We start from the raw sequence: 26,904 nt of genomic DNA on the forward strand, positions 1-26,904 counted from the left end.
TGCTCAGTAAATATCTGATGACTAAATCAGAATAATTCCAATTATACTAAGTTCAAAACCAGGTAAACCTAAATACCACGCTGATTAAAAATGCACAGAGGGGAGTTTCTGTTTTGGCTCAGCAGTAACAAACCTGACTAGTAACCATGAGGATTCGGGTTCGATCCCTGGCCTTGCTCAGTGGGTTAAGGATCCGGCATTGCTGTGAACTGTGGTTTGGGTCACAAACGTGGCTTGGATCCCTCACCGCTATGGCTGTGGTGTAGGCTAGCAGCAGCAGCTCCAATTCAACCCCTAGCCTGGGAACTTCCATATGCTGCAGTGCTGCCCTTAAAAAAAAAAAAGAATGCATGTAGGTAGTAAAACTATTTTTAAAATGTAAAGGAATGAATATTACAAAAGTCATGGTATAAGTGCAACATAAGAGGGACACTGGAAACGTCTATCTTTTAACTGAGGCTTTAAAATGTACATATATATGTAAATAACGTGTATAAATGTACGTGTCTTATACACATACACATGTATACACAACACTATACTTCACAATATGAAAAAATACTGGGGAAAAAACCTCCATTAGCACTTCTCTCCGTAACCCCTATTCCACCTTCGTTCCGACTCTGATTTATCCATCACCACCACCACCCAACATAACTAACAACTTCAGGTAAGAGCTATAAGAGTTCACGCTACAGAACAGTGACAAACTCTGTTTAGGAATCTGATAGAAATTCTGAAATTTGTGCTGATTCCATTATACTGCTTCCACTTGAAATAGGAGTCATCAGGTATCAAAAGAGAAGAAAAGTTTTCCCATCAACCAGTAAGACAACAATAGAAAAACCTATTTCTAAGTGTCACCTGTCAGATACACAGATGTAGGTATAGGTATGTCTTAATTCAGTATATAGGAAATATTTCAAATATACCTGTATGCTGCCAAACTCAACGTTCTCATAATGGAAATGTGCACATTCAGCCATCTTCGGAAAGTGACCTTTAGTGAAGGGTAACCTGAAGTACATGAAATAAATGAGATACAAGATACTGCAACAGTCACAATGACTGTGCCTAAGGAGGAAATAAAACAGGTTTAAAAGCTCATGCAACAAGCAACACTATTAACTAAGCACATGCGCATGAGCACATATAATCACACAAACCTTCTCAGAAATACACAGAATCAAATCGAGATTACATTCAGTGCATAGGGGCAAAACCAAAAAATAAAATAAAATGAAAAGCATCAGTATAGTACTTTCCTAATCTTGACCAAAGAAAATGGCCATAGAAATGGCCACAGAAAAACTATGCTTTTGGTGAATGTTATGGAAACTTGTGAACAGCCAGCTTCTAACCAGAAGCAGCATTCCCACCACAAAATACAAAACCAGATTTTACCTGTGAATGTTGTCACAGCCCATCAGTCCTGGATTGGTGGGTCTGAATGCAGAATGAACATTTTTATCCTTGTCTTTTCTCTACTTAGAATGAAAACATAGCTATCTAACCCTTTACCAGATGAAAAGATGGTTTTTCTGTCTAACACTGAAATGGATACCTTCAGATATTTCACTTAAGAGTTAAATACTGGCATCCATTTCAGACTTTCTCAATGCCAAAGCCGAGAAACAGCAACCTCATAATTCAAACACCAAAACTGATTTTTCTAAATGAATGAAAGCACGTATTAAAGGTACCAAGAAAGACATACTTGAATTGCTTCTGTTGAACAAGAGCAACCCAATAGACAATGACATAAAAGTTGTTGCAAGAGCAAAATTCAAGTATATTTTTAGGCAAGCAGACAACCATCAGGCTTCTTCCGCTAACAGTTGAGTCATAATTGAAGGTTTGACAGTATAATTTAATGTATGGACAGTAAGAGTTCATTTCGCAAAAAATCTAAATTAAAGTTTTAAGAGAACTAAAGAACTGATTTCCATTTAGAGGAATTCACTTAAAAAAACCCACTGTAAAATTATACTTACTTTTTCACATGTTTAACCTTCATACTGGCTGTACTGCTACATGTCTTAAGACTGAGGTCTCCAGGAATTTCTGGAACGTCTGCTCCTCTTGCCTTAAAAAAATAAAGACAAAAGATTTACTGCTATCCCTTTAGTATAAATACATTTTTAAAAGCAAATTACAGTCCATTTCAACGGTTCTGACTCTGTACCAACAGAAATACATATTGATTTAATAATCTCTTCTTAAAATTATAACTTGAGTTTTAATTATTAAGACTAAGGAAAAATATTCGCCTAAAATATTTAATTTTACTGTATAAGGAAAATTTTTTTGTTCAACTTCAAACTGTCATTCTCTTATAATAAAATTTTGAAATCAACTCTTTTGTGTGTCAGTACAAAGTAAAATCTCCCCTGAGAGTTATTAGAACAAAATAACCTTGGTTACAATGATTAACAAAAGCTTAAGTGGTAATGCGAACATAACTAGGAGATCACAACATGCAGTTCCCACACTAAAATTTGAAAGTACCATCCATGTAATACCTCCAAATTCCTCCTTAGTCTGCCAGTTTTCATAGTAATGATCTTTTAACTTTAGTGATACATTCAGCTGCACCATTTTAACAACAAAAACTGGAAAATCAAAAGATTCTGTAGCTCCGGCGGCGCAATCGGTTAGCGCATGGTACTTACAAAGGATTCTTCACACTCTGGACAAAACAAAGAGTAAATCCAAATATCTATCTTAAAAAACAAATTTATGCTATACAATCTATGATTTATGACAGAAAATACTCATTATTATACCCAATGTCACATGACGTAATAGAGAAGAATAATGTGGAGTGAGCAATTAAACCAAGTTAAGAGAAGATTCACAAAGGAGATGTGATGAATTCATACAATGGAATATTACTCATCCATAAAAAAGAATGACATCTTGCTATCTGCAACAATGTAGATGGACCTTGAGGGCATTATGCTAAGTAAAATCTCATTTAAACACAGAATTTAAAATCAAAACAAAACAAATAAAACAAAACCAAGCTCACAGATACAGAGAAACAGATTGGTGGTTGCCAGAGGTGGGGGTGGGGAGGAGGTGAAAAAGGTCAAGAGGTCAAAGGTACAAACTCCCAGCAATAAAATAAATAGGTCATGGGGATTTCATGTACAGTATGGTGACTGCAATTCATAATACTGTTTGCATATCTGAAAATTCCTAAAAGAGTAGATCTTAAAAGTACTCATCACAAGAAAAAAGAAAAAACGTTTTATAACTATGTATGGTAACAGATGTAAATTAGAATTATTACAGTGATCATTTCACAGTGTATACAAGTATCAAATCATTGGGTTGTGCACCTGAAACTAATACAGTGTTATGCATCAATTATACCTTGATGAAATTTAAAAAAGGAGATTCTCAGGAACCAGCAGCAACGAATCTGACTAGCATCCATCAGGATGTAGGTTGGATCCCTGGCCTCACACAGTGGGTTAAGGATCTGGCATTGCTGTGATCTGTGGTGTAGGTCACAGACACCGCTCGGATCTGGCATTGCTGTGACTGTGGCGTAGGCCAGCAGCTACAACTTCAATTTGACCCCTCGCCTAGGAACTTCCATATGCAATGAGTACAGTCCTAAAAAGACAAAAGACAGAAAAAAAGCAGAGATTCAGAATATCAGTTGATTTTTTTTTAATGTTTTCTTATTTTAAAAAATAGCCAAAAAAAAAAAAAATAGCCAAGAGGAGTTCCTGTCGTGGCTCAGTGGTAGACAAATTCAACTAGGAACCATGAGGTTGCGGGTTCAATCCCTGGCTTAGCTCAGTGGGTTAAAGATCCGGCATTGCCGTGAGCTGTGGTGTAGGTAGTAGACGGGGCTCGGATCCCTCATTGCTGTGGCTGTGGTGTAGGCCCACAGCTACAGCTCTGATTGACCTCTAACCTGGGAACCTCCACATGCCACGGGTGCGGCCATAGAAAGGGCAAAAAGATAAATAAATAAATAAATAAATAGCCAAGACAGTTTGGTTAAATGTGAAAAGCCATGACTTTTCAAAAATATGAGGTAATAATGTACGAACTTTTAAGAATTAACACTTGAAGTCTACAAACAATAAGTGCTGGAGAGGGTGTGGAGAAAAAGGAACACTAATACACTGTTGGTGGGATTGTAAATTGGTGCAACCACTGTGGAAAGCAGTATGGAGATTCCTCAGAAAACTAAACATAGAACTACCATTTGATCCAGCAATCCCACTCCTGGGCATCTACCCAGAGAAAACCACGACTCGCAAAGACACATGTACTCCAATGTTCATTGCAGCACTATTTACAATAGCCAAAACACGGAAACAACCTAAATGTCCATCGACAGAGGAGTGGATCAAGAAGATGTGTTACATATACACAATGGAATATTACTCGGCCATTAAAAAGAACGAAATACCAGCATTTTTTTGCAACATGGATGGACCTAGAAACTATCATGCTAAGTGAAGTCAGCCACACAATGAGACACCAACATCAAATGCTATCACTGACATGTGGAATCTCAAAAAAGGACAGACTGAACTTCTTTGCAGAATAGATGCTGACTCACAGACATTGAAAAATTTATGGTCTCCGGAGGATACAGTTTGGGGGGTGGTGGGATGCGCTTGGGCTGTGGGATGGAAATCCTGTGAAATCAGATTGTTATAATCATTATACAACTACAGATATGATAAATTCATTTGAATAATAAGAAAAAGAGCAAAAAATAAAATAAAATAAAAATAAAAGTTAACATCCTCAATTATGAAAAAAAAAGAATTAACACTTGATTACATATATATCATCAGGGACCAATGGACCCAATTTTTTTTGGGGGGAGGGGACTCTGCATTGTTAAACTTGCTACAGTTAGTTAAACCTCCTTAGTTTATTTACAAGAGTAGATATTTCATTACCAATTATTCATAGAGTCTTTTTATGCCATCCTACAGGTCTTCCAAAGGGGGAAAAAGTGACTATTTCCTTGAATAATGAAACACAACTCATTCTATCTTGTAATTGCATTATGGATCCACTGGATCTTTTCATAAATCTAAGATAGGAACTCCATCTGATTTTTCCTCTATCTTAAAATTACTCTTTCAAAATCCTAGGTAATATTTCTTCAGTATTCATCATCATTCTTAACTTAACCATGCTAGAAAAGACTAAAATTTTTAAAATATGAAAATAAGGAACACCAAGAACAGGGGTTGGCAAACTTTTTCTTAAAGAGCCAGTCAGTGATTATTTTAGGTTTATGAACCACACAAATTCACCCAATTCAACTCTGTTATAGCACAGAAGCAGCCATTTGTAAATGACTGAAAACGGATCCCTGTCCAATAAAATTTTATTTTCAAAAAACAAGCAGCCAGAAAGTTGAATTTCTCAACCACTGACCCATGATGTTTATACAATAGTGAAATAATCATTGTCCAGTTTTTAATCTGGTGTTGCCCAAATTGTTGCATTATCTTTAAAGAAGGTACTTTATGTTGTATACCTGAAACTTAGATAATCCTGTAAATCAACTATATCTCAATAAAAAGAAGGTATTTTAAAAGCTTGAAGACACCATCTTTGTAGTTGGCACTCTGTTTTCATTGAATATGTTTAAGAGCTCTGTATTTTTCATTCATAATAAGAGGAGAAAACTGACAGATTTTTTACAATGATTAGACACATCAAAGGATGGATGCAAAGAGACAGTAAGCAGCACTCTACACTCTAATAATGGTGGTAAAATTGATCATGTACATGTCATCTCATATTGATGATCACATCTTAGATGAATACTATTAAAAAATTATGAGTGAGCAATATATTTCTAAGGACAAAAAGAAAACATGGTATGTTCCTTGAGTTAGTCACTCAACTGAAAGGACTTGATCAAACAATATTTTGCAACAACAACCTGGATCACTTTGTTTTGCTAAAATAATGTTTGACAACATTCCTTTAGCTTTTAAAGATGACTGTGCACCAGAACTAACTTGACATAAAGAGGCCTACTAAGCTTAAATTCATGCTAAAATTTCTTTTAAAATGTTTTTTCAATATTTGTTCTGTAAATTATTCATCAATTAACTTAGTTTAAATATAAAAGGGGAAAAAAAGTGTGCACTGCCCCCAATTGGTAAATGGCAATAACTTTATTTGGCAGATTGAAAATTAAAATATTAACACTCTTTTGCAAACAAGCTCTCTGTGCTAGGTAGGCCATGGTTCACAACACACATCCAAGGAAAAAATGAGGATGCCTGCCTATAATCCATAAGAGGAGACACAGTATGGACCACAAACCTCCGCAACAACAACTGACTGAACTGTAGGTAGAAACATGGCCCAAAGGTAGATTCACAGGCCATCCAAATGGGCCTGAATGGAAAACCTCTGCCTAAAAAGACAAATTGGGATCCTGCTGTGTAGCACTGAGAACCATATCTAGTCATTTATGATGGAGCATAATACAAGAAAAAAGAATCTATACATGTGTGTGTAACTGGGTCACCATGCTGTACAGTAGAAAACTGATAGAACACTGTAAACCAGCTATAATGAAAAAAATCAAAATCATCATATATACATATATATATAAAGACAAAAATGGTAATAATTAGGCAAATGAACAAACAATGGTCCAAGAAGCCTTAGCCATGTAAGTTTTGTCCAGCAATATTTGCCCATAGTCCAGATAAGTCCTAAGCATAAAAAGTGGAGTCATTTATTCTTTTAGGATTTAGAAAACAGAATTAAAAGGAAAATATAGTACTATTACTCTTCTGTCTGATAGACTAACATTTTCACCTACGTAGTATTTTTGAATAAAATGAGTTTTCTTGAATTTCTATGTAAAGCATCTAGCTTGAGTCATTTGTCCTGTTGCTCTAAATCAAAAATTAAGAAACTTCTTTTTTAGAAATATTAAGTAACATTCATTTGCAGAAAACACACAATTTTCCCAATCTACTAATGTTATAATCATCGCTTATTTAATGGTTCCAAAATAGAATTTGTATCAACTTCATGGAAACAGGCCATTCACCGATGGAAAATTAAAGAGACAACAGAAGGCAATGGAACATATCACTTAGCGAACATACCATGTTCATAGAAGCACCCACCATTTGTGCTTAAACTATCTATGTGTCTATCTCAGCAATACACTGACTTCCTCAAATTGGAGAGTTTCATCTATCCTTGAATTACAAACATCAGGCACGAATGATGTGCTCCAAAAAGTTTAAGGAATTAATACATTATTGACTATTTTTATCTTCTCACTCCTTCTCACGTTCAGGTTTTCTTTAATTTTTTTTTTTTTTTTTTTTTGGTCTTTGCGCCTTTTCTAGGGCCGCACCTGCGGCATATGGAGGTTCCCAGGCTAGAGGTCTAATCTAAGCTACATTCACCAGCCTACACCAGAGCCACAGCAACAGTGGGATCCGTGCAGTGTCTGCGACCTACACCACAGCTCACGGCAAGGCTAGATCCTTAACCCACTAAGTGAGGCTAGGGATTGAATCTGCAACCTCATGGTTCCTACTCGGATTCATTAACCCTGAGCCACGATGGGAACTCCGTCCCACGTTCAGTTTTACACCTCTTTTTTCACTGTGTAATGTAACTGATGTGTTCATTCTCCCTCTAAACATCCCTATCTTCAAAATGAAATGAAAATCTACTTATTCCATTTAAGCCTATCCCAATAACTTAGCCAAATACAGGTATTTTCTTTTTTAAATCATCCATAGGACTCACCCTATATGAAGCAAGTTGAAGCAAATTGCCTTGTTTCATTCTTTAATCAAAGTCTTTTCCATTCATCAAGAGGATAACTCCTCTGAGCAAGAGCCAATGAAGTGATACAGATATATATTTTATTAATATCTGACATCCTCAACCTCCATTACAACACTAAAATTTAGTATCATTCAAAAAATGGCTAAAAGAAACTTCGTACTGTTAACAACCCTAGGAAACCAAATCAAGACTTTCATCTCTCATTTTTTAATTCTCCTGGCTTATTAATAAATACAAAATCTATGAAAGTCCAAGTTAACAAAATATAATTATTCATTTTAACAGCTCTATTTTATAGTTAAAAACATTTACCCCGACTATTTTGATGCACATTGCTAAAAAAATTTTCCAGAAAAGGAGTTACATGACATAAGCTTATTTTTTTAACAACCTCACAAACACTAAATATTATCAGTCTTTTTTTTGTCTCTCTGATAAGATTACTTCATATTTTTTAGTTATAGATAAAAGAGTTGAACAGAATCTCACAATTTTAGTAGGTGTCTATTATTCTATATAATTTATTTTTATATTCTATATCTAACACTTTTCAGAATAAATAACACGTTTTAAAATTACAGCTGGCAATATATGTGTGACATAACATATCAAAACACCTAATAACTTTCCCTTAACATTATAAACCTGGAAATTCTAGATGTTACACTTGACTTCAAGACTTACTACAAGGCAACAGTAATTTAAGCCAGTGTAGCACAGGAGTAAGGGCAGACAAATTAGAGAGATCAAACAGAAAGCCCAGAAAAGGCCCTCACGTATATGACAAAACTTGACTTATGACAAAGGTACCAGTGCAGTTCAAAAGAATAGTACTGTCAATAAATGAGACTGATGTAGATTTCTAAAATATGCAAAATACCTGACTTGTCCTCTTCAACAATATGCAAAAAGTCATTCTATGTGAAAATTCACTCATTATGAAAATTAATAAAATAAAAATCAACACAGAAAAGTAAATCGTAGGTAAGATACCTTAAACAGGAAACAATGTACTACTCCTAAGAGAAAAATTAAGAAATTCAACACCATCAAAGAATCTATACCTAGCATAGACAAAAACCTCCCTATAATAAAATAAAAACTGACACTCTGATTTTTAAGGTGGCGAAATATATGAAAAGGTTCTTCACAAAAGAGGATACCAAATGGCCAATATTTGTAGATGCTCAATACCATTATTCATTAAGTAAATTCAAAATAAAACCATAATGAGATAACACTGGACACTCTCCAAAGAGCCAAAATTTGTTTGAAATTAAAATACCAATGGGGAGTTAACGAATCTGACTAGGAACCATGAGGTTGCGGATTCGATCTCTGCCCTTGCTCAGTGGGTTAAGGACCCGGCGTTGCCATGAGCTGTGGTGTAGGTTGCAGACATGGCTCGGATCCTGCCTTTCTGTGGTTCTGGCGTAGGCCGGTGGCTATAGCTCTGATTCGACCCCTAGCCTGGGAACCTCCATATGCTGCAGGAGCGGCCTTAGAAAAGACAAAAGAAAACACAAATGGTGGCAAAAAATTTTTAATTAAAATATAATGGTGGAGTTCCCATTGTGGTGCAGTGGTTAATGAATCCAACCAGGAACCATGAGGTTGTGGGTTCGATCCCTGCCCTTGCTCAGTGGGTTAAGGATCTGGTGTTGCCATGAGCTGTGGTGTAGGTTGCAGACGCAGCTTGGATCCCGAGTTGCTGTGGCTCTGGCGTAGGCCAGCGGCTACAGCTCCAATTCGACCCCTAGCCTGGGAACCTCCATGTGCCATGGGAGCAGCCCTAGAAAAGGCAAAATATATATATATATATATATATATATATATTTTTAATTTATATTTACATATAAAATGGTGGCATCAGTGAAACTCTCATATATTGCTGGTTGGAGTGTAAAATAGTATAACCACTTTGGAAAATCAATTGATAATTTCTAGTGAACATACAACTAAACATAGAACTATCCAATGATCCTACAACACCCCTAAGTATACAGATCCTCCAAAATCACTCATACATATACTGAAAGCCATCTGCATAAATGTTCACAGGTGCTTTATTTGTAATCACAAAAAAGAGAAACAACATAAATATGCATGAACAGAAGAATAGTTGAATAAATTATCGTATTATTTATGCAATGGAATGCTATACTTGAAAAAAGCTATTTATTAATATATTAAACAACATGAAAAAGACCTAGCTGTTACTACAGTATGGTGAAAGAAGAGTATATGTTAAACTTCAATTAAAAATGAACAAAAATATCAAAAGAGATGTTTATGGAACTTAAGCTGGTTCCACATTTGTTTGGAACAGTTAATAACTGTTAAAACAATGAGGAAAAAACAGGATTCCAAAGAACAGAAAAAGACTATTTTCTAACTTATTCTATGATACTAGTTAACACAGCCATCAAAACCACCCAAGAGACTTTTAATACCAGCCTAGACTGAGGTCTGTGACTAGACTAAAACAACCGGAAAAACTGGACAGAACGTATAAAGCAACTGTTTTAAGCACTAAAATCAACCATAGGGAAAAGACATGAGAAGCAACATGATCTTTGAGAGAAACAAATTCCATAAGGTGAGCTCCATATTAAGCCAAACTGTTCACCAGCAAGCACTTCCAAACCAGAGTAAGAAGGACTGCAGTCCAAACATAAAGCAGCAGCATTGCTGCTACTGGGAAGGAGAAACAGGGTCCCATTTCAAAGCTGCCATGTGACTGAGCCTTACAGGGAAACTCCTTTTTAAAACAATTGTCTATAGAACTCTATATACAGTGAAATTTATTTCAAGGAAAAAAAAGAATGTGACCCTTCTAGTTTCTCCAATTTACAATAAAAACTCTACAGGAAATAAAATGAAATAAAATAAAAAACATGCAACTACTCTAAAAAATTTAATGAGAGCAGGTGAATTGGGGAGCAAAGTCAAAATATGAGTGAAGAATGCCTATTACAGTGGCAGTGTGCTTCCTGGGTTTTTTTTTTTTTTTCACCTGTTACCTCTTCAGGTGACCCCAAAAAAGGCAGAATCAGAATGAGTTGACAGCTGTGGTGAGCAAAACTCTTAGAGAAGTTCAACTTTCTGGCCAGAAGACTTGAGAAGTGCCGCCCCCCCACAAATGTGAGGAAAATAACCGAGACTTTTTTCCTCTTTTTTTTTCTCTTCCAACTTAGCCCAAGGACAGAACTGACTGCATCACTTCCTTTGTAGCACAGGCACATAAGACCCTAAGTGAAAAACTCATTCTTTTCAATAGAAAAACAATAAAGAGGATCCTGTTGTGTAAAGACTGGGGATATAATCCTAGGGGATGTTTTCCTCTCACTTTTCTTCTTTCTACTTAGATCTTATAGGAGCCCTAGTCAGGAAAGACAGCATGCAGGATAAGAGGTTAAAATTCCACCCTTCCAACCAGAGAAACCACGAAAAGCATCACTTGAGAGCAGAGAGTGTGTGCAAAAATTCCTAACAAAGATAAGAATACAGCAAATGCTATGGAATTGGACTGCTATTGAAGCTACCACCTAAAGAAGTCCAGAAAGAAATTTCAATACAAATCTAGTCTGGAAGAAGAAATTGGAAATACACATATCTTATCTGATAAAGAACTTCTAAAATTCAATTTTAAAAAAGACAGGCATTCCAATAGAAGAAAAATGTAAACTTGAATGAACACATCACAGAAGATATCTCAATGGCTTAATAAGCACATGCAACAGTGCTAAACATACACTATCATCATAGCAACACAAACAAAAACCACATTGAGATTCTATTACATATACAATAGACTCTAGACACAAAGAGTACATATTATAGGATTTCATGAATAGGAACAATGGTTAACTTTGGTGGCTAAAGTACTGACTGGGAGGCACTCAAGAGAGCTTTCTGAGTTTTAGGAAATTTTTAATGTTTAAATTTAGGTGGTAGGCACATGGGGAGAACATAAGCAAAAATCCATCAAGCTCTACACAGAGATTTATCACTTCTTTGTACATCAGTTATACCTTTGAAAAAGCACAGAAAAAAAAAATGAATGGGAAAAACAGACAACAACAGGAGAATGGAAAATTATAGGCCAACCTCATTTATTAAACACAAACTCATAAAAATATCCTGGATAAAATAGTGAACCAAATCCATAATTTTATCAGTGTTTAAAGTGCATCATAATCAAACTAAAGTTATCCCAAGAACGCAAGGATAGTTTAACTATAGAAAAATCTATTATTATAATTCAATATTAATTATAATTTAAATTAATGGAGAAAAACATAAGATTGTTGCAATAGATGCAATAAAATTACATGATAAAACTCAACACCCATTCATGAAACATCTAGAAAGACTTCTGGTTCAGGACAGTAAATTGAAGACTTATTTATCTCTGCTTTCTCTCAAATCTTTCCAAAATAATACAGGATTTTTTGTTTTTGTTTTTTGCCGTTTTCTTTTTACAATGGCAAAAGTACAAAGTGCCATCTGAATAAGGTCATTCATTGCAGGACTATCTCTAGTAACTAAGTGATGAAACAATCTAGATGTCCATCAGTAAGGGAAAGGTTAAATAAACTGTATTATATCCACACAATGGAATAGTCAGAGCTACAAAAGTAACAAGGAAAATTTTGATCTATTGCTATGAAGTAATCTTCTATGAAGTAAAATATTGAGCAGGGAGAAAACACATGATATAAGAACAGGATCTCCTTTATCTAAAAAGAAAGTAATAACAAATTTTGTGTATAAAATACACATAATATAAAAATCTGTGTACAGTTTATATTTAAAAATGAGAAAGATACACCAATTAAAATGTTTATACATGGGGAACGAAGAGAGAGGGAGAGAAGCTAGATTTTTCTGAATGCTTTGTTTTGTAGTTCAGATTTTAGGGCCATGTACATGTTTTAAATTACATCTGTAAAACTAAGTGAAAATGGGCAGAAAAGGAAATTTCTTAAAATCAAAAGCCAAATAAAACAAAAGAACATAATCATTTCGAGTTGGAAGCTTAACCGCACAGAGAGGAATTACTTCAAATGACAGCAATGAAAAGTAATTGATTCTAAATATGACACATTCTGGAGATAAAATGAAACACACTGTTTTCAGTAATATTTGCATTATGACTTTTAAACTATTAAAAGTAAATTAAAGCAAACTAGTACTTGCTAATGTCCTTTAAAACTAAATGACAGTATGTTGTGTGTCTTTTCAACATAAGACATAGTACAAATATAAAGCAAAGAAATTAAGGAGAAAACTTACTCATTTCCTTTGGGGGGCAAGAGGCAGTATTTCAATAAGGCTGCCAGAATGACAGAACAAACGTAGAAGGCACAATGAAACTTGACCACAGCAAGGCATGTAACTGAGTCTTGTGATACACTGGTGGATGCAATTTTAAAGTAGGAATTCAATATTAATATAATTAGACAAATTTGGAGCTGATTAAATACTCAAGAATGTTAAGTATCAATTATACTGCAAATTACTGTGCAACAGAAAGGAGGCAGCACAGCGTTCCCATTGAGGCTCAGCGGGTTAAGAATATGACTAGGATCCTGAGGATGCGGCTTCGATCCCTGGCCTTGCTCAGTGGGTTAAGGATCCAGTGTTACCGCAAGTAGCGGTGTAGGTCACAGATGCAGCTCAGATCCGGTGTGGCTGTGGTTGTGGTGTAGGCCAGCAGCTGCAGCTCCGATGGGACCCCTAGCCTGGGAACTTCCATATGCTTCAGGTGCGGCCCTTAAAAAAAAAAAAAAGGGGGGGGGAGGTAGCAGATCTTAGGGCTCTTTTATTCCTACAATTCTCAACATTTCTATAAAAGATAAAAACATGTATGACATTTATCAAATTTACAGATAGGAAAAAACTTTTAAAGGGATATTAATATTCTGAGTGACAGAATTCAGAGATTTCATTTAACAAATTAAAATGATTATGAAGCTTATCAAGAATAAAAATTAAAGCCTTGAATTTATATTCAAAATTCAATTACATAAGTATGGGGGAACACATTTTATTTGACAAGAATCATGTAACAAAATCTAAGGCCCAGAATTTACCACAAGGCAAAATATAAGCCAAAAAAAATATCTCCACTGGTTAAAAGTTAACACAGTCTGAAAAAATGTCTCATCTATAACAAGGAAAGTATTTGTTTCTCCATAATCTGAACCAGTTAAACCACATAGGGTAGAGTTCATCCACTTCAGGAAAACATAACTTGATATTGAAAACTTGCAAAAATAGGAATTGGCAGTGTTTTATCCTGTCTGCTTCATTGTTTCCTAACCCAGAAAAATATTCTTCCATTCCTGCCCTGGTACAAATCTTTAAACAATCTTTCAAATGCTAATTCTCTTGATCCCAAATCCAAATAAGACTCTAACGCTGAATGGGTAACTGTAAAAAACAAAAAAACAAACAAACAAAAAAAGTGATTTATGGTCAGTATAATAGGTCATGCTCTGATACAGAACCATAATGCTGGCTACTTCCACAGCAAGCCTCACACAATGCCCATACCTTCTGTATTGTCTACGTGTGTGACTATCTTCTCCAAATACTATAAAGTCCACCTTAGCAGGTATCAGAGAAGATGAGTGAGCATGAATGAGATTTTTAAATAAGGAGAAAAATAGAGGATGTGGAGATATTTAACATATATATTATAACCATGGAACTAAACAGAAATCTCTTTCAGCCATTCCACTGCAAAGGGACAACTGAACCAAGAAAGAAGAAGCAACTTGCCATAGTGCGTTAGCTGCAGGATGTAAACTGAATTTTTATCCTAAAACCTACTATATCATATGTGAGCATATTGGTAGAAAAAAATTTAAGATTGTGAAATTTTTTAAATGGGAAATTATAAAAATGAGAAATACTTTTCTATCAAAATACGAAAGATTAAAAACATTTTTTTTTTCTTTTTAGGGCCACACCTGCAAGTTCCCAGGCTTGGGGTTGAATCAGAGCTACAGATGCTGGCCTATGCCACAGCCACAGCAACATGGCATCCGAGCTGCATCTGTGACATACACCACAGCTCACGGCAGCACGGGATCCTTAATCCACTGAGCAAGGCCAGAAATCGAGCTCATATCTTCATGGATGCTAGTTGGTTTCGTTTCCACTGAGCCACAATGGGATCTCCAAAAGAGTTTCAATTTTTAAGACTGAAAATATATGGCTAAAAGATCCTAAACCTTATTATATGAATTAACAAAAACTATTTGACAAGTAGTATCAGAATCCTCATACTCTTTAGATAATTAATTCCCCATGGGATAATAGTAAAAAGGTGAAATTCATCATAAAGATATTCATCAAAGTGAAGGATATAAAACAAAGTCCTACTAATTAATAAAACATCATAATATATTCTATATTATAGGCTATTGTGTAGTCATTAAATCTGTTTATTAAGAGTTTTCATTTAAGACCAGTTATAACACAGTGTGTACATACAGTTCTTCCAAGCAACAGGTTTTATGGAGTATCAGTGGTTTTAAAATTTCTTGAATATTTGTAATTTTCATCAACTAATGTTATCACATATGTTAAATAAATTATTAAGCATAAATAACAAAGAGAAACTATAAACACCGTGTTAAGCAAAATTCTAAAAGGACCCTTAATCCCACCGCTGCCAAAATTCCCATCTCTTGGTTGTTCAAACATTAACCTCAGTCATGCCAGGAAGACACTGTACAAATATAATTAAAGTCCCAGGTCAGTTCTTTTTTTTTTTTTTGCAGGGAGGGAGTTGTGGGGGGAGGATTTCACATCTTTTAAAAATATATATAAACAATATTTGTTCATTGTACAAAGTCTGGAAAATATAGATAAGCACTTAAATTAAAATAAAAATCATACAGCAACGATTTTTCACTGTCTTGACCCCAAACATTTCAAATAACCTGAACACACAAAATCAAAGATTGTTGTGGTAACACTGGGATTTGGTTAAAGTGTTTTTTTTTCCTCCTGGGCCAATAAGTAAAATACTTAATTTTTTTTTTTTTTTTTTTGGTCTGTGCTTGCACCACAAAGAAGTTCTCAGGCTAGGGATCAAACCTGCGGCATAGCTATAACCATAGACAGAGCAGTGACAACGCTGAATCCCTGCTGGTAAGCCACAAGGGAATGCCAAAATACTTCACTTTTAAACCATGATATATGTATTTCCTTGTAACCTATTTTGTCTTGTATATACTTATCCCATATATTTTGTAAACTTCTATTTTGTTGTTGTTGTTGTTTTTGTTTGCTTTGTTTTGTTTTGTTTTTGCTGCACCTGGGGCATGAAGAAGTTCCTGGCCCAGGAACTGTGCCACAGCAGTGATAACATCAGATCTTTAACCACTAGGCCACCAGGGAACTCCAACCTTTATTCTTTCTTTTTTTTTTTTAAGTTATTCTTCAAGTACGAAAATTATCTGGATGGGTCTAATCTAATCACATGAACACTTCAAAACCAGAATTTTGTCCTGCTGGTAGTAAAAGGGAAGTCAAAGAAGATTTTTAGCATGAGAAGGACCTGAGGTGCAGCTGCTGGCTTTGAAGGCTAAGGCAGCCAAGTGAGATGGACTTCAGACAGCCTCTAGAAAACAGGTCCCCCCACCCCACCCTGCCAACAGCCAGCAAGGCAACAGGGACCTCAAATCTAAGAACTAGAAGGAATGGTAGGGAATTAGGTTCTGTCCACAACTAAATGGCATGGGAAGCAGATTCTTCAGCTTCAGATGAGAGACCAATCCAGCCAACACCTTGACTTCAGCCCACAAGACCCTGAGAGAAGAACCCAGCTTGTCCTGACTTCTGACCTACAGAACTGTAAGGTAATAACTGGGTATTGTTTTCAGCCTCTAAATGTGTCATAATTTCTTAAACAGCAATAGGAAACAAATACTAACAATGTGGACATTTAGACCCTAGAAATTCCTGAGTGGTCTCAGGCTATAGGTGCTCCTTTACCTCTCATGCAATTAAAACGCCTCTTCCCAGGACTATGCAGCAAAGCCTGAGACGTTCCTGCCTTCCAGAACTCCCAGAACCTCACCGAATGCACAGACTTCAGCACTCACCCAAGACTGCTGAAGCAGGATTATGCCGCTCACAGGAAGGCAAGGCCTGGAAGAAAGCGCAAGTTCGGCAGGTGGAATAGGTAGCTGGTGAGAGGTACAGACACCTGACTCCGTGCAACAACCCTCTCTCCCTTCTCCCTTGCACCCCTGCATTTCCATGCACAGGCTACAATCTGTTCCATATCCCACTCTGCAGTTCTCAACATCCTCACGTTTTTCCCCCAAGAGGAGGAAAACTTAATTCCGCTCCTTCTCCACACCGATGTTTTTCATTCCCTCTGCACAGGTGTCCCTACACAATGTCCACCAGCCAGTCTTTTCCAGAGGTCGCTTCCCGCCAATAAACCAGAGAACTCCTTTACCTATGACCCTTCCCATAATGTAAAGTGGACAACATTCCATTTTTCCTGCACGGCAGCACCTTAATGATAGGGTAGAACGCTTACACTAAATGGATCTTAAAAAGGAAACATAAAATTATAATGTATATGGTTTACAATCATCCAGTCATAGTCGCGGACATGATGAGAGAGCGAAATATACCAACAGAGCAATATTCTTTGAAAGTAAGGATGTGGGAACATTTATATTAAAAAATCGTGTTTATATGAATGTTAAATTAAAAACTCTGCATCATAAGCAATTATAAAGGAAATGTATCAAAATAATCTGACCACTGTGGGAAATTGGATTATTGGTGAGTCCCTTTCTTAACCACTCTTCAGCATTTTCTATATAAACATCGTAAACATTATCAGCTTCTCTGAGTTATAATTAAAATCCACCCATCTGTCAAAAATAAAATGTTAAACATCACGCAACAACAGAGACAGAGAGAGGGAGCACCATGGCCAGAGCGGGAGCCACCAGGGCAAGAGCGCGCTCCAGGACCGGCTTGTCGGTGGGTGAGGGAGAGAAGAGAGAGGAGGAGGACAGCACGGGCCTCGCACATGCAATGTTGACAACACTGAGCATTAACTTCTCCTGTTCCTTTTCAAATTTTTTTTTTTTGGTATTTTTGTTTTAATTTTCATGACTCTGGTTGTTAGCATATGTGAGCATTTTCAGCCAGGACCACTGATTTTATTTTATCAGTAACAACTTAATTTGCTCCAGCATGACCTGCTTTAGCTCTGAGATTTGAACACTTTGATTTTAATGGCAGAAAAGGAAAATGAGGTAAGAAACTCTTCCAAACAAAAAAATTCAAGAATTAATAGCATCCACTTTGAGAATTTTGTAATAATCAATACTAAAAATAAAATGAATGGATAAAGACTTCTACTTTATGAAGAGTAATAAATAAATCATAAGCCATAAATCACAAAAGGATAGAGTCCCATTGCAGGGCTTATTGTTGTTGCTGTTTTGACTTAAAAATGACTGTGTAGAACAGTGAGGAGATTAAATCAGCAATCCAAAACCTCCCAATAAACAAATGTCCAGGATCAGATGGTTTACCTAGTAAATTCTATCAAAGACTGAAAGAAGAATTAATGCCAATTCTTGTTAAACTCTTCCCAAAAAGAGAAGGAAGCTCTTCCTAACTCATTTTAAAAGGCCAGAATTGGAGTTCCCATCATGGCTCAGTAGAAATGAATCTGACTAGCACCCATGAGAATGCAAGTTTGATCCCTGGCCTTGTTCAGTGGGTTAAGGATCCAACATTCCCCTGATCTGTGGTGTAGGTTGCAGACGTGGCTCGGATACGGTGTTGCTAAGGCTGTGGCGTAGGCCAGCAGCTACAGCTCCAATACGACCCCTAGCCTGAGAACCCCCACATGCTGTGCGTGTGGCCCTAAAAAGACAAAAAAAAAAAAAAAGGCCAGAATTATGTTAATATCAAAAACAGGTGAAGATGAAATAAGAAAATTACAAGAAAATTACAAGTCAATATTGATGCAAAAATCCTCAACAAAATTATTAGCAAACTAAAATCAACAACACATCAAAAAAATCACACACCCATGATCAAGTGGGATTTAATGAAGAGATACAACTCTAGTTCAACATCTGCAAATCAATCAACATGACACATCACATTAACAAAGTGAAGGATAAAAACCATATGATCATCTCAATAGATGCAGAAAAAGCTTCTGACAAAATTCGACATCCATTTATGATAAAAACTTTCAACAAAGCCAAGTATAGAAGGAATTTATTATAGTTTTCAACATAACAAAGGCTATATCTGACACAGTAACAGATAACATCATAATCAACAATGAAGAGCCAAAGCTTTTCCCTAAGGTCAGGAATAAGAAAAGGATGCCCACTCTTGCCACATCCAATCAACACAGTACAAGAAGTCCAAGCCAGAGCAATCAGGCAAGGAAAAGAAATAAAAGGCATCCAAATTGTAAAGGAAGAAGTAAACTTATCACTGTTTAGGAGTTCCTGCTGTGACACAGTGGGTTAAGGATCCAGCATTGTCTCTGCAGCAGCTCAGGTCACTGCTGAGGCACAGGTTTCATCCCTGGCATAGCACAGCAGGTTAAGGATCTGGTGTTGTCACAGCTGTGGCATAGGTCGCAGCTGCAGCTCAGAATTGATCCCTGGCCTGGGAACTTTCATGTGATGAGAATAGGGACCAAAAAACAAACAAACAAAAACTTATCACTATATACATATAACTTAATATTTTGTGGAGAAAACCCTAAAGACTCGACACAAAAAAACCTGTTATCACTAATAAACAAATTCAGTAAAGCTGTAGATATAAAATCATTATATGAAAATCAGTTCCATTTCTATACACTAATAATGAACTATCAGAGAAACTAAGAAAACAATTTCATTTACAATTGCATTAAAAAGAATAAAATATCCAGGAATAAACTTAACCAAGGATGTGAAAAACCTGAACATTGAAAACTATAAGACATTGATGAAAAAAATTGAAGATATAACCAAATGGAAAGATAGTCCATGTTCATGGATCAGAAGAATTAATATTGTTGATTGTTAACTGAGTAGATTCATACCACCTGCTCAATCTACAGATTCAATGTAATCCCTACCAACATTCCAATGGCATTTTTCACAGAAATAGAACAATTCTAAAATTTGTATGGAACCACAAAAGGCATAGAATAGTCACAGCAACCCTGAGAAAGAAGGACAAAGCTGGAGACATCATGCTTCCTGGTTTCAAACTACATTACAGAGCTATAATAGCTACAATAATCAAAAGAGTATGACTGGAACAACAACAACAAAAAAAAACAGCACATAGAAAAATGGAAACAACCCAGAAATCAGCCCATTTATATACTGTCAATACATTTATGTCAAAGGAGCCAAGAATATGTAATGAGAAAAGGAGTCTCTTCAAAACTGGTGTTGGGAAAACTGACCAGCCACATGCAAAAGAATGAAACCAAACCACTATCTTACATCACACACAGAAACTAACATAAAATGGATTAAAAACTTGAACTTAAGACCTGAAGCCATTAAACTCCTAGAAAAAAACATAGGTAGTAAGCTCCCTAATGACCTTCCTGGAGATGGTCTTTTGCATTTGACAAGCAGAGCAAAACGAACAAAAGCAAAAGTAAACAGGTGGGGCTACATCAAAGTAAATAGTTTCTGCACAGCAAAGGAAACCATCAACCAAATGAAAACATAACCTATCAAGCGAATAAAAGTTTTTGCATATCATATCTGGTAAAGAATTAATATTCAACATATAAAAAACTCATACAACTCAAGAGCGAAAAAACTCCAAAAATCAAAATTCCAATTAATCCAATGGGCAGAGGATCTGAATAGAGATTTTTCCAAAGAAGACATATAAATGGCTAATAGGTACATGAAAGGGAGCTCAACATCACTCATCATTAGGGAAGTGCAAGTCAAAACCACAATGAGTTATCACCTCATACCTGTTAAAATAGCTATTATCAAAAAGGTAAGAAATAAGTGTCAGCAAGGATGTAGAGAAAAGAAAACCCTTGTGCACTGGTAGTGTAAATATACACTGGTATAGCCACTACAGAAAACCATATAGAGGCTCTTCAAAAAATTAAAACTAGGGTGGGAATGTAAACTGATACAGCCACTATGGAGAACAGTTTGGAGATACCTTAGAAATCTATACATAGAACTTCCATATGACCCCGCAATCCCACTCTGGGGCATCTATCCGGACAAAACTCTACTTAAAAGAGACACATGCACCCGCATGTTCATTGCAGCACTATTCACAATAGCCAGGACATGGAAACAACCCAAATGTCCATCAACAGATGATTGGATTCGGAAGATGTGGTATATATAGACAATGGAATACTACTCAGCCATAAAAAAAGAATGACATAATGCCATTTGCAGCAACATGGATGGAACTAGAGCATCTCATACTGAGTGAAATGAGCCAGAAAGACAAAGACAAATACCATATGATATCACTTATAACTGGAATCTAATATCCAGCACAAATGAACATCTCCTCAGAAAAGAAAATCATGGACTTGGAGAAAAGACTTGTGGCTGCCTGATGGGAGGGGGAGGGAGTGGGAGGGATGGGGAGCTTGGGCTTATCAGACACAATTTAGAATAGATTTACAAGGAGATCCTGCTGAGTAGCATTGAGAACTTTGTCTAGATACTCATGTTGCAACAGAACAAAGGGTGGGGGGAAAAAATGTAATTGTAATGTAAAAAAAAAAAAAATTAAAACTAGAACTACCGTATGATCCAGCAATGGCACTTCTAGGTAGTTAATGGAAGAAAATGAAAATACTAATTTGAAAAGACATCTTCACTCCCAGGTTCACTGCCACGTTATTTACATTAGCTAAGAAATGGAGCAACATAAGTATTCATTGATTGATGAATGGATAAAGACAATCTGGTGGGGGGATATTATTCGGCCATAAAAAAAGAAAGAATCTTGCATTTGTGACAACATAAATGGACCTTGAGGGCATTATGCTAAGTGAAATAGGTAAGAAAGAGAAAGGCTAATACCATATGATCTCACTTATATATGGAAGCTTTAATAATATATAATTAATTCATTTAATTGAACTCAAAGATACAGAGAACAGATTGGTGGTTGTCAGAGGTGGGTGAGCAAAATGAGTTCGAAGGGTCAAAAATTACAAACTTTCAGCTATAAAATAAGTAAGCCCTAGGATATAAAGTACAGAATGGTTACTGTATTGTATATTTGAAAGTTGCTAAGTAAGTCTTTTTAAAACTTACAAAAAAATTTCTCATCACAAGAAAAAAAAAAAATCTATAGCCATGCGTGATAATAGATGTGAACTACTAGACTTACTGTGGTGAATATTTCACAGTATACACACATTATATTGTACACCTAAAACTAATATAATGTTATATGTCAATTATATCTCAATTTTCAAATGACCACAAAATGCTTTAAATTCTTAACAGTTCGGAAATTTCCTGGAGTTCCCACTGTGGCACAGTAGGTTAAGGATCTGGTACAGGTCACAGCTGCAACTCAGATTCGATCCCTGGCCTGGGAACTTCCGTATGTCACTAGTGTGGCCGAAAAAAGAAAAAAAAAAAATTCTTTCTTTCGGATATGCATTAAAGAAACTAATATTCTGGCCACATCACACAAATTAATAAAAGTTCAACATTCAAGAAACCTCTTTTATTTGTGTGGGGTTTTTTCGTCTTTTTGGGGCCACACCAGCAGCATATGAAGGTTTGCACGCTAGGGGTCCAGTTGGAGCTACAGCTGCCAGCCTACGCCTCAGCCACAGCAGTGCCAGATCCGAGTCACGTCTGCGACCTACACCATAGCTCACGACAACGCCAGATTCTCAACCCACTCAGCGAGGCCATGGATTGAACCCACAACCTCATGGTTTCTAGTCAGATTCATTTCCACTGCGCCACAAGGGGAATTCCTTTTATTTCTAAAGTTACTCAAAAATTTAAAAAATGGAATTGTTTTGGAGAAACATTTTATAAGGGTTTCTCTTAATAATAAACTTTATTCTCAACTTGATATTTCACATATATTATTATTGAAAGAAAAAAAGGTTTCAAACTTTCTTTACTCTTACTTCCTCAGTATAATCAGTATAATTTTCCAGAGAAAGTTAATATTAGTTCTAATCTCATCTACATCCTTTTCATCATTCACTGTGCAATTTTTGCAATCTAACAATGTACTATTTAATGAGTGTAATGATTTTTTTAAAAAAAGTTATACACCTGCCTTCAAGAAGCTTACACATAAAGAAATTAAGAGTACCAACATAAGATGATATAAATGATAACTTCTATAGACAAATCACTGTGAACTCCAGAACACAGAATTCAGGAACTTTCTATGAATACAGCATGTGACATTTTAATACAGAGTAGATAAAATACCACCTAACAAACATCACCCTTCTTCCCATTCAATAAACTCAATGTAGATTTACTTCAGGTTGTCAAAATATAAGGAAAAACTGTGAAAGACTTTTAAATGTGCAAAACAATTTCTTGACTATCCTTTCAATGGCATGAAGGCGCCTCTAGGGATTTCTTGACAGGATAGGGGTGTGGGAGATATCTGTCTTTGACTGGACTATTTCACATCTCTGCAGAGTAGAAGTGTGAAAAGTAATTTTATACTAAAAAGAAAATATCAAGAGAAGAATCTAATGGAATTCTACAAATGCCATGTAAGCATCAACTATGCTCAATTAAAATCATATGCTCATAAATTGATATCAGTATTTGGCAGTATCTGAGTGAAAAGGCATTTTCAAAAATGAAATACATAGATGTTCTCGTCATGACGCAGTGGTTAACGAATCCTACTAGGAACCATGAGGTTGCGGGTTCGATCCCTGGCCTTGCTCAGTGGGTTAAGGATCCGGCATTGCTGTGGCCCTGGCGTAGGCCGGTGGCTACAGCTCCGATTAGACCCCTAGCCTGGGAATCTCCATATGCCGCGGGAGTGGCCCTAGAAAAGGCAAAAAAAAAAAAAGAAATACATAAAATTTCATTACAAATCTGCATTGACAAGCAAACACTTACATTCAATTTTGATTATAAGAATCACTAAGTTTTAACTACAATGAAGTTAAAATGTTATTTTCCACAAAAACAAATTTCATTGTTCTTATTACCAGATCTAAATTACAAAAAGTTATCACGGATTAAATGGATATCTCAAACTTATGTGGAAAAACTACACTGCACAGGATTTTTCCACCTGACTCCCAACAAAACTGTTTTTCCAATTTCTCAGTGAATGTAAACTCCTTTCTTCAGGCTGATTGAGCCAAAAAACTCAAAGTCATTCTTGACATCTCTAGCTCACTCTCTGTATCCCATTCATCAGCAAAAACAGTTGGCTTTATCTGCAAAACTACATCCATAATCTAACCATTCTGAACCACATCTACCACCCTGGTTCAAGCTACCATCGCGATACACCTACTATAATGAACTTCTAACTGGTCTCTTACTTCCTTTTTGCCTCTCTCTTTAACCTTGATTCACAGCAACCAGAGACCTCCTTTAAAATTTGAAGCCAGATCATGTTACCTCTTGGCCAAAAATCTTCCAATAGTTTCCCAGCTCACTCAGCATAAAAAAACCAAAGACCTTATAATGGACTATAAGAAACCACGTCTCTGACCGCATCTCCTCCTACTTTTCCCCAGCTCAATTTCAGCCACATGTTCTCCCTGTGTGTCTTCCAACTTGCTTTTTAATTCTCTGCCACAGCCTTTACCTTGTTCTTCCATTGCCTAAAATGATCTGTTCCCAGATACACACATACCCTCACATCCTCCAGGAGTCTGCTCAAATCTCAACTTCTTCCAGAGGCCATCTGGGACCATCCTATACAACCAGCAACTATTCTTTCACACTCTCTCCTACCACTCTGTAACCCCACCATGCAGCATTAATTTTCTACAATGGCAAGTACCACTACGTGATATATTATATAACAGGTAATTAGTTGCTTCTCCTCCTACCTCATTAAAATACAAGCTCCACAAAGGCAGGAAATTTATGTGTTTTATTCATGGCTCTGCCCAGAGTCTAAAACAGTGCCTTGAAAAGATGATTTGCTCAACAGCTATTTCCTGAAGAGCAGGGGAACAACAACGACGAAAATTCTTTTTGTCAGTAATGCTTCCTCAGTTCCTTTTCTTTATGTAAGTAAAATATACATATACACACATGCTAAAACTGATTTACCATTGCACTAAGTGTTTCTTCCCAATCAGGCCGCTCTCGAGGGTGAATGTTTCTGTGTAGTTCTGGAACAAAATCATCCTCTTCAGAATGTACCGAGGACTTCATCTTCCTAGAAATCAAAACATGAAAGACTGTAATAAGAATTCCCATTTTAAGAAAAGCTTTCCAATGGCCACATTTCAAAGAACAGAAAATTAAGCCAAATTTGAAGTTTAGTTAAAAGAGCTTTAGTGGCTAGAATTGATTTTCCATTTCTGCTCTGCTTTCAGAGTACTTCCTGATGTATCAACAACCACTTGTGTTCCAGGAGGTAAAAGTAAGGCTTATCGCTAGTTCGTCTTTATGGTCTATGGTAATAATATAAGGAGTGGGGGTTTGGGATCGGCACATGCACACTGAGGTGTATGGAACAATTAGCCAAAGGGGATCTTCTGTATGGCACAGAGAAGCCCACCCATTATTCGGTGATCATCTGTGTGAGAAAAGAATCAGAGAGAATGGCTATGTGTATATGTATGACTGGGTCGCTTTGCTGTACAGCAGAAATTATCACAGCCTTGTAAAGTAACTATACTTCAATAAAACTTAAAAAAACTAAACAATAAAATAATATAATGACCAATTTTATCTGTTCAACACAGTTGGAACTTTGAAAAGATTTATCTTAGCCATCACTATTTATAAAAACTCTGCTAAGCATTAGGAAAAATGTAGGATGAAAGAAGAGATGGCACTTCTGGTTTCAATTCATGTAACATAGTATACTGAACTAGGACTCCCAAGAAGAACAACTATGAATACTGGAAAAAACATACAAAATTATTTGCCTGAAGGCACAGGAAAGCAATCTATACAGGCGGGACTTGGCTACATCCTTACAGAGAGAGAGAGCCCATGAAGCGAATTCCACATTTAATTATTCTTTGGTATAAGAGATTTTCTAAACCAATGATTGGAAATAGAGCCCAAGAATAATATCATACTCTAACTGGGCTGAGGAGGCAGAGGTTGGAGATTGGGGCTGCCAAAGTAGATGAGGCTTCAGAGTGAAAAATAACCCCAAAAGACCTGTAGAGAAAGAGCCTAAAAATCTACATGAAAATTACCCTCAAAATTATTAACTGCATCCTAAGCTTACAAGTATGGAGGAAAAGATGCCAAGAAACCTACCAAAAAACAGCTGATGGGCAACAAAAAGCTAAGCAGATATTTCAACAGCCTAGTCATGCTGAAGAGATGAGACTAGCAAGCAAACGCTGCCAAGATAGCAGAGTACCGGGGGCGGGGGGGGGGGGGGGGGGAGGGGGAGACTTGGGCTCTCAATTGAGACTCCAGAAAAGTCAAGCCTTGGGAGTAAGGTGAAAATAGTAATAAATAAGCTCTAACAAAGCTGAAAACCAAGGCTTGATGGAAAAAGAAATGCCAGAAAATAAATTAACTAGTCTTCAGGGGAAAAATAACATTCTATGGACCCTCCACAAATTTTTTATCACCCTTGTGTGGTATCCAATAAACATTACAAGAAATGCTAAAAATTTAATAATAATAATAATACCAGGAACAAATGAATAAAATGTAAGAAAAGTAGTCAAGACAGAAAGACATATTTGACTCAGATTTCAGAATTATCAGAAAAGGACTTTAAAATGGCTATCATTAATTTCTGGCTTCAGCTTACAGTGCAGAAAGGTGTAAAAAGCATCACCCCCAGCCTAACAAGGAGAAAAAGCAGATAATCTATGAAATCATGATTTCA

General features: G+C 36.2%; 1 protein-coding gene across 1 annotated transcript in view; it reads right to left on the reverse strand.

The window, feature by feature from the left end:
• ARHGAP32 (Rho GTPase activating protein 32) overlaps nt 1-26,904 on the reverse strand; it is a 184,314-nt gene that overhangs the window by 138,988 nt on the left and 18,422 nt on the right. Inside the window, 4 exon segments of the mRNA XM_047754460.1 lie at nt 933-1,017; nt 1,405-1,446; nt 1,995-2,086; nt 25,149-25,257. Coding sequence (XP_047610416.1) covers nt 933-1,017; nt 1,405-1,446; nt 1,995-2,086; nt 25,149-25,257 — 328 coding nt within the window.

This window comes from Phacochoerus africanus, chromosome 11 (assembly GCF_016906955.1).
Source record: "Phacochoerus africanus isolate WHEZ1 chromosome 11, ROS_Pafr_v1, whole genome shotgun sequence".
In the NCBI taxonomy this organism is placed as follows: Eukaryota; Metazoa; Chordata; class Mammalia; order Artiodactyla; family Suidae; genus Phacochoerus; species Phacochoerus africanus.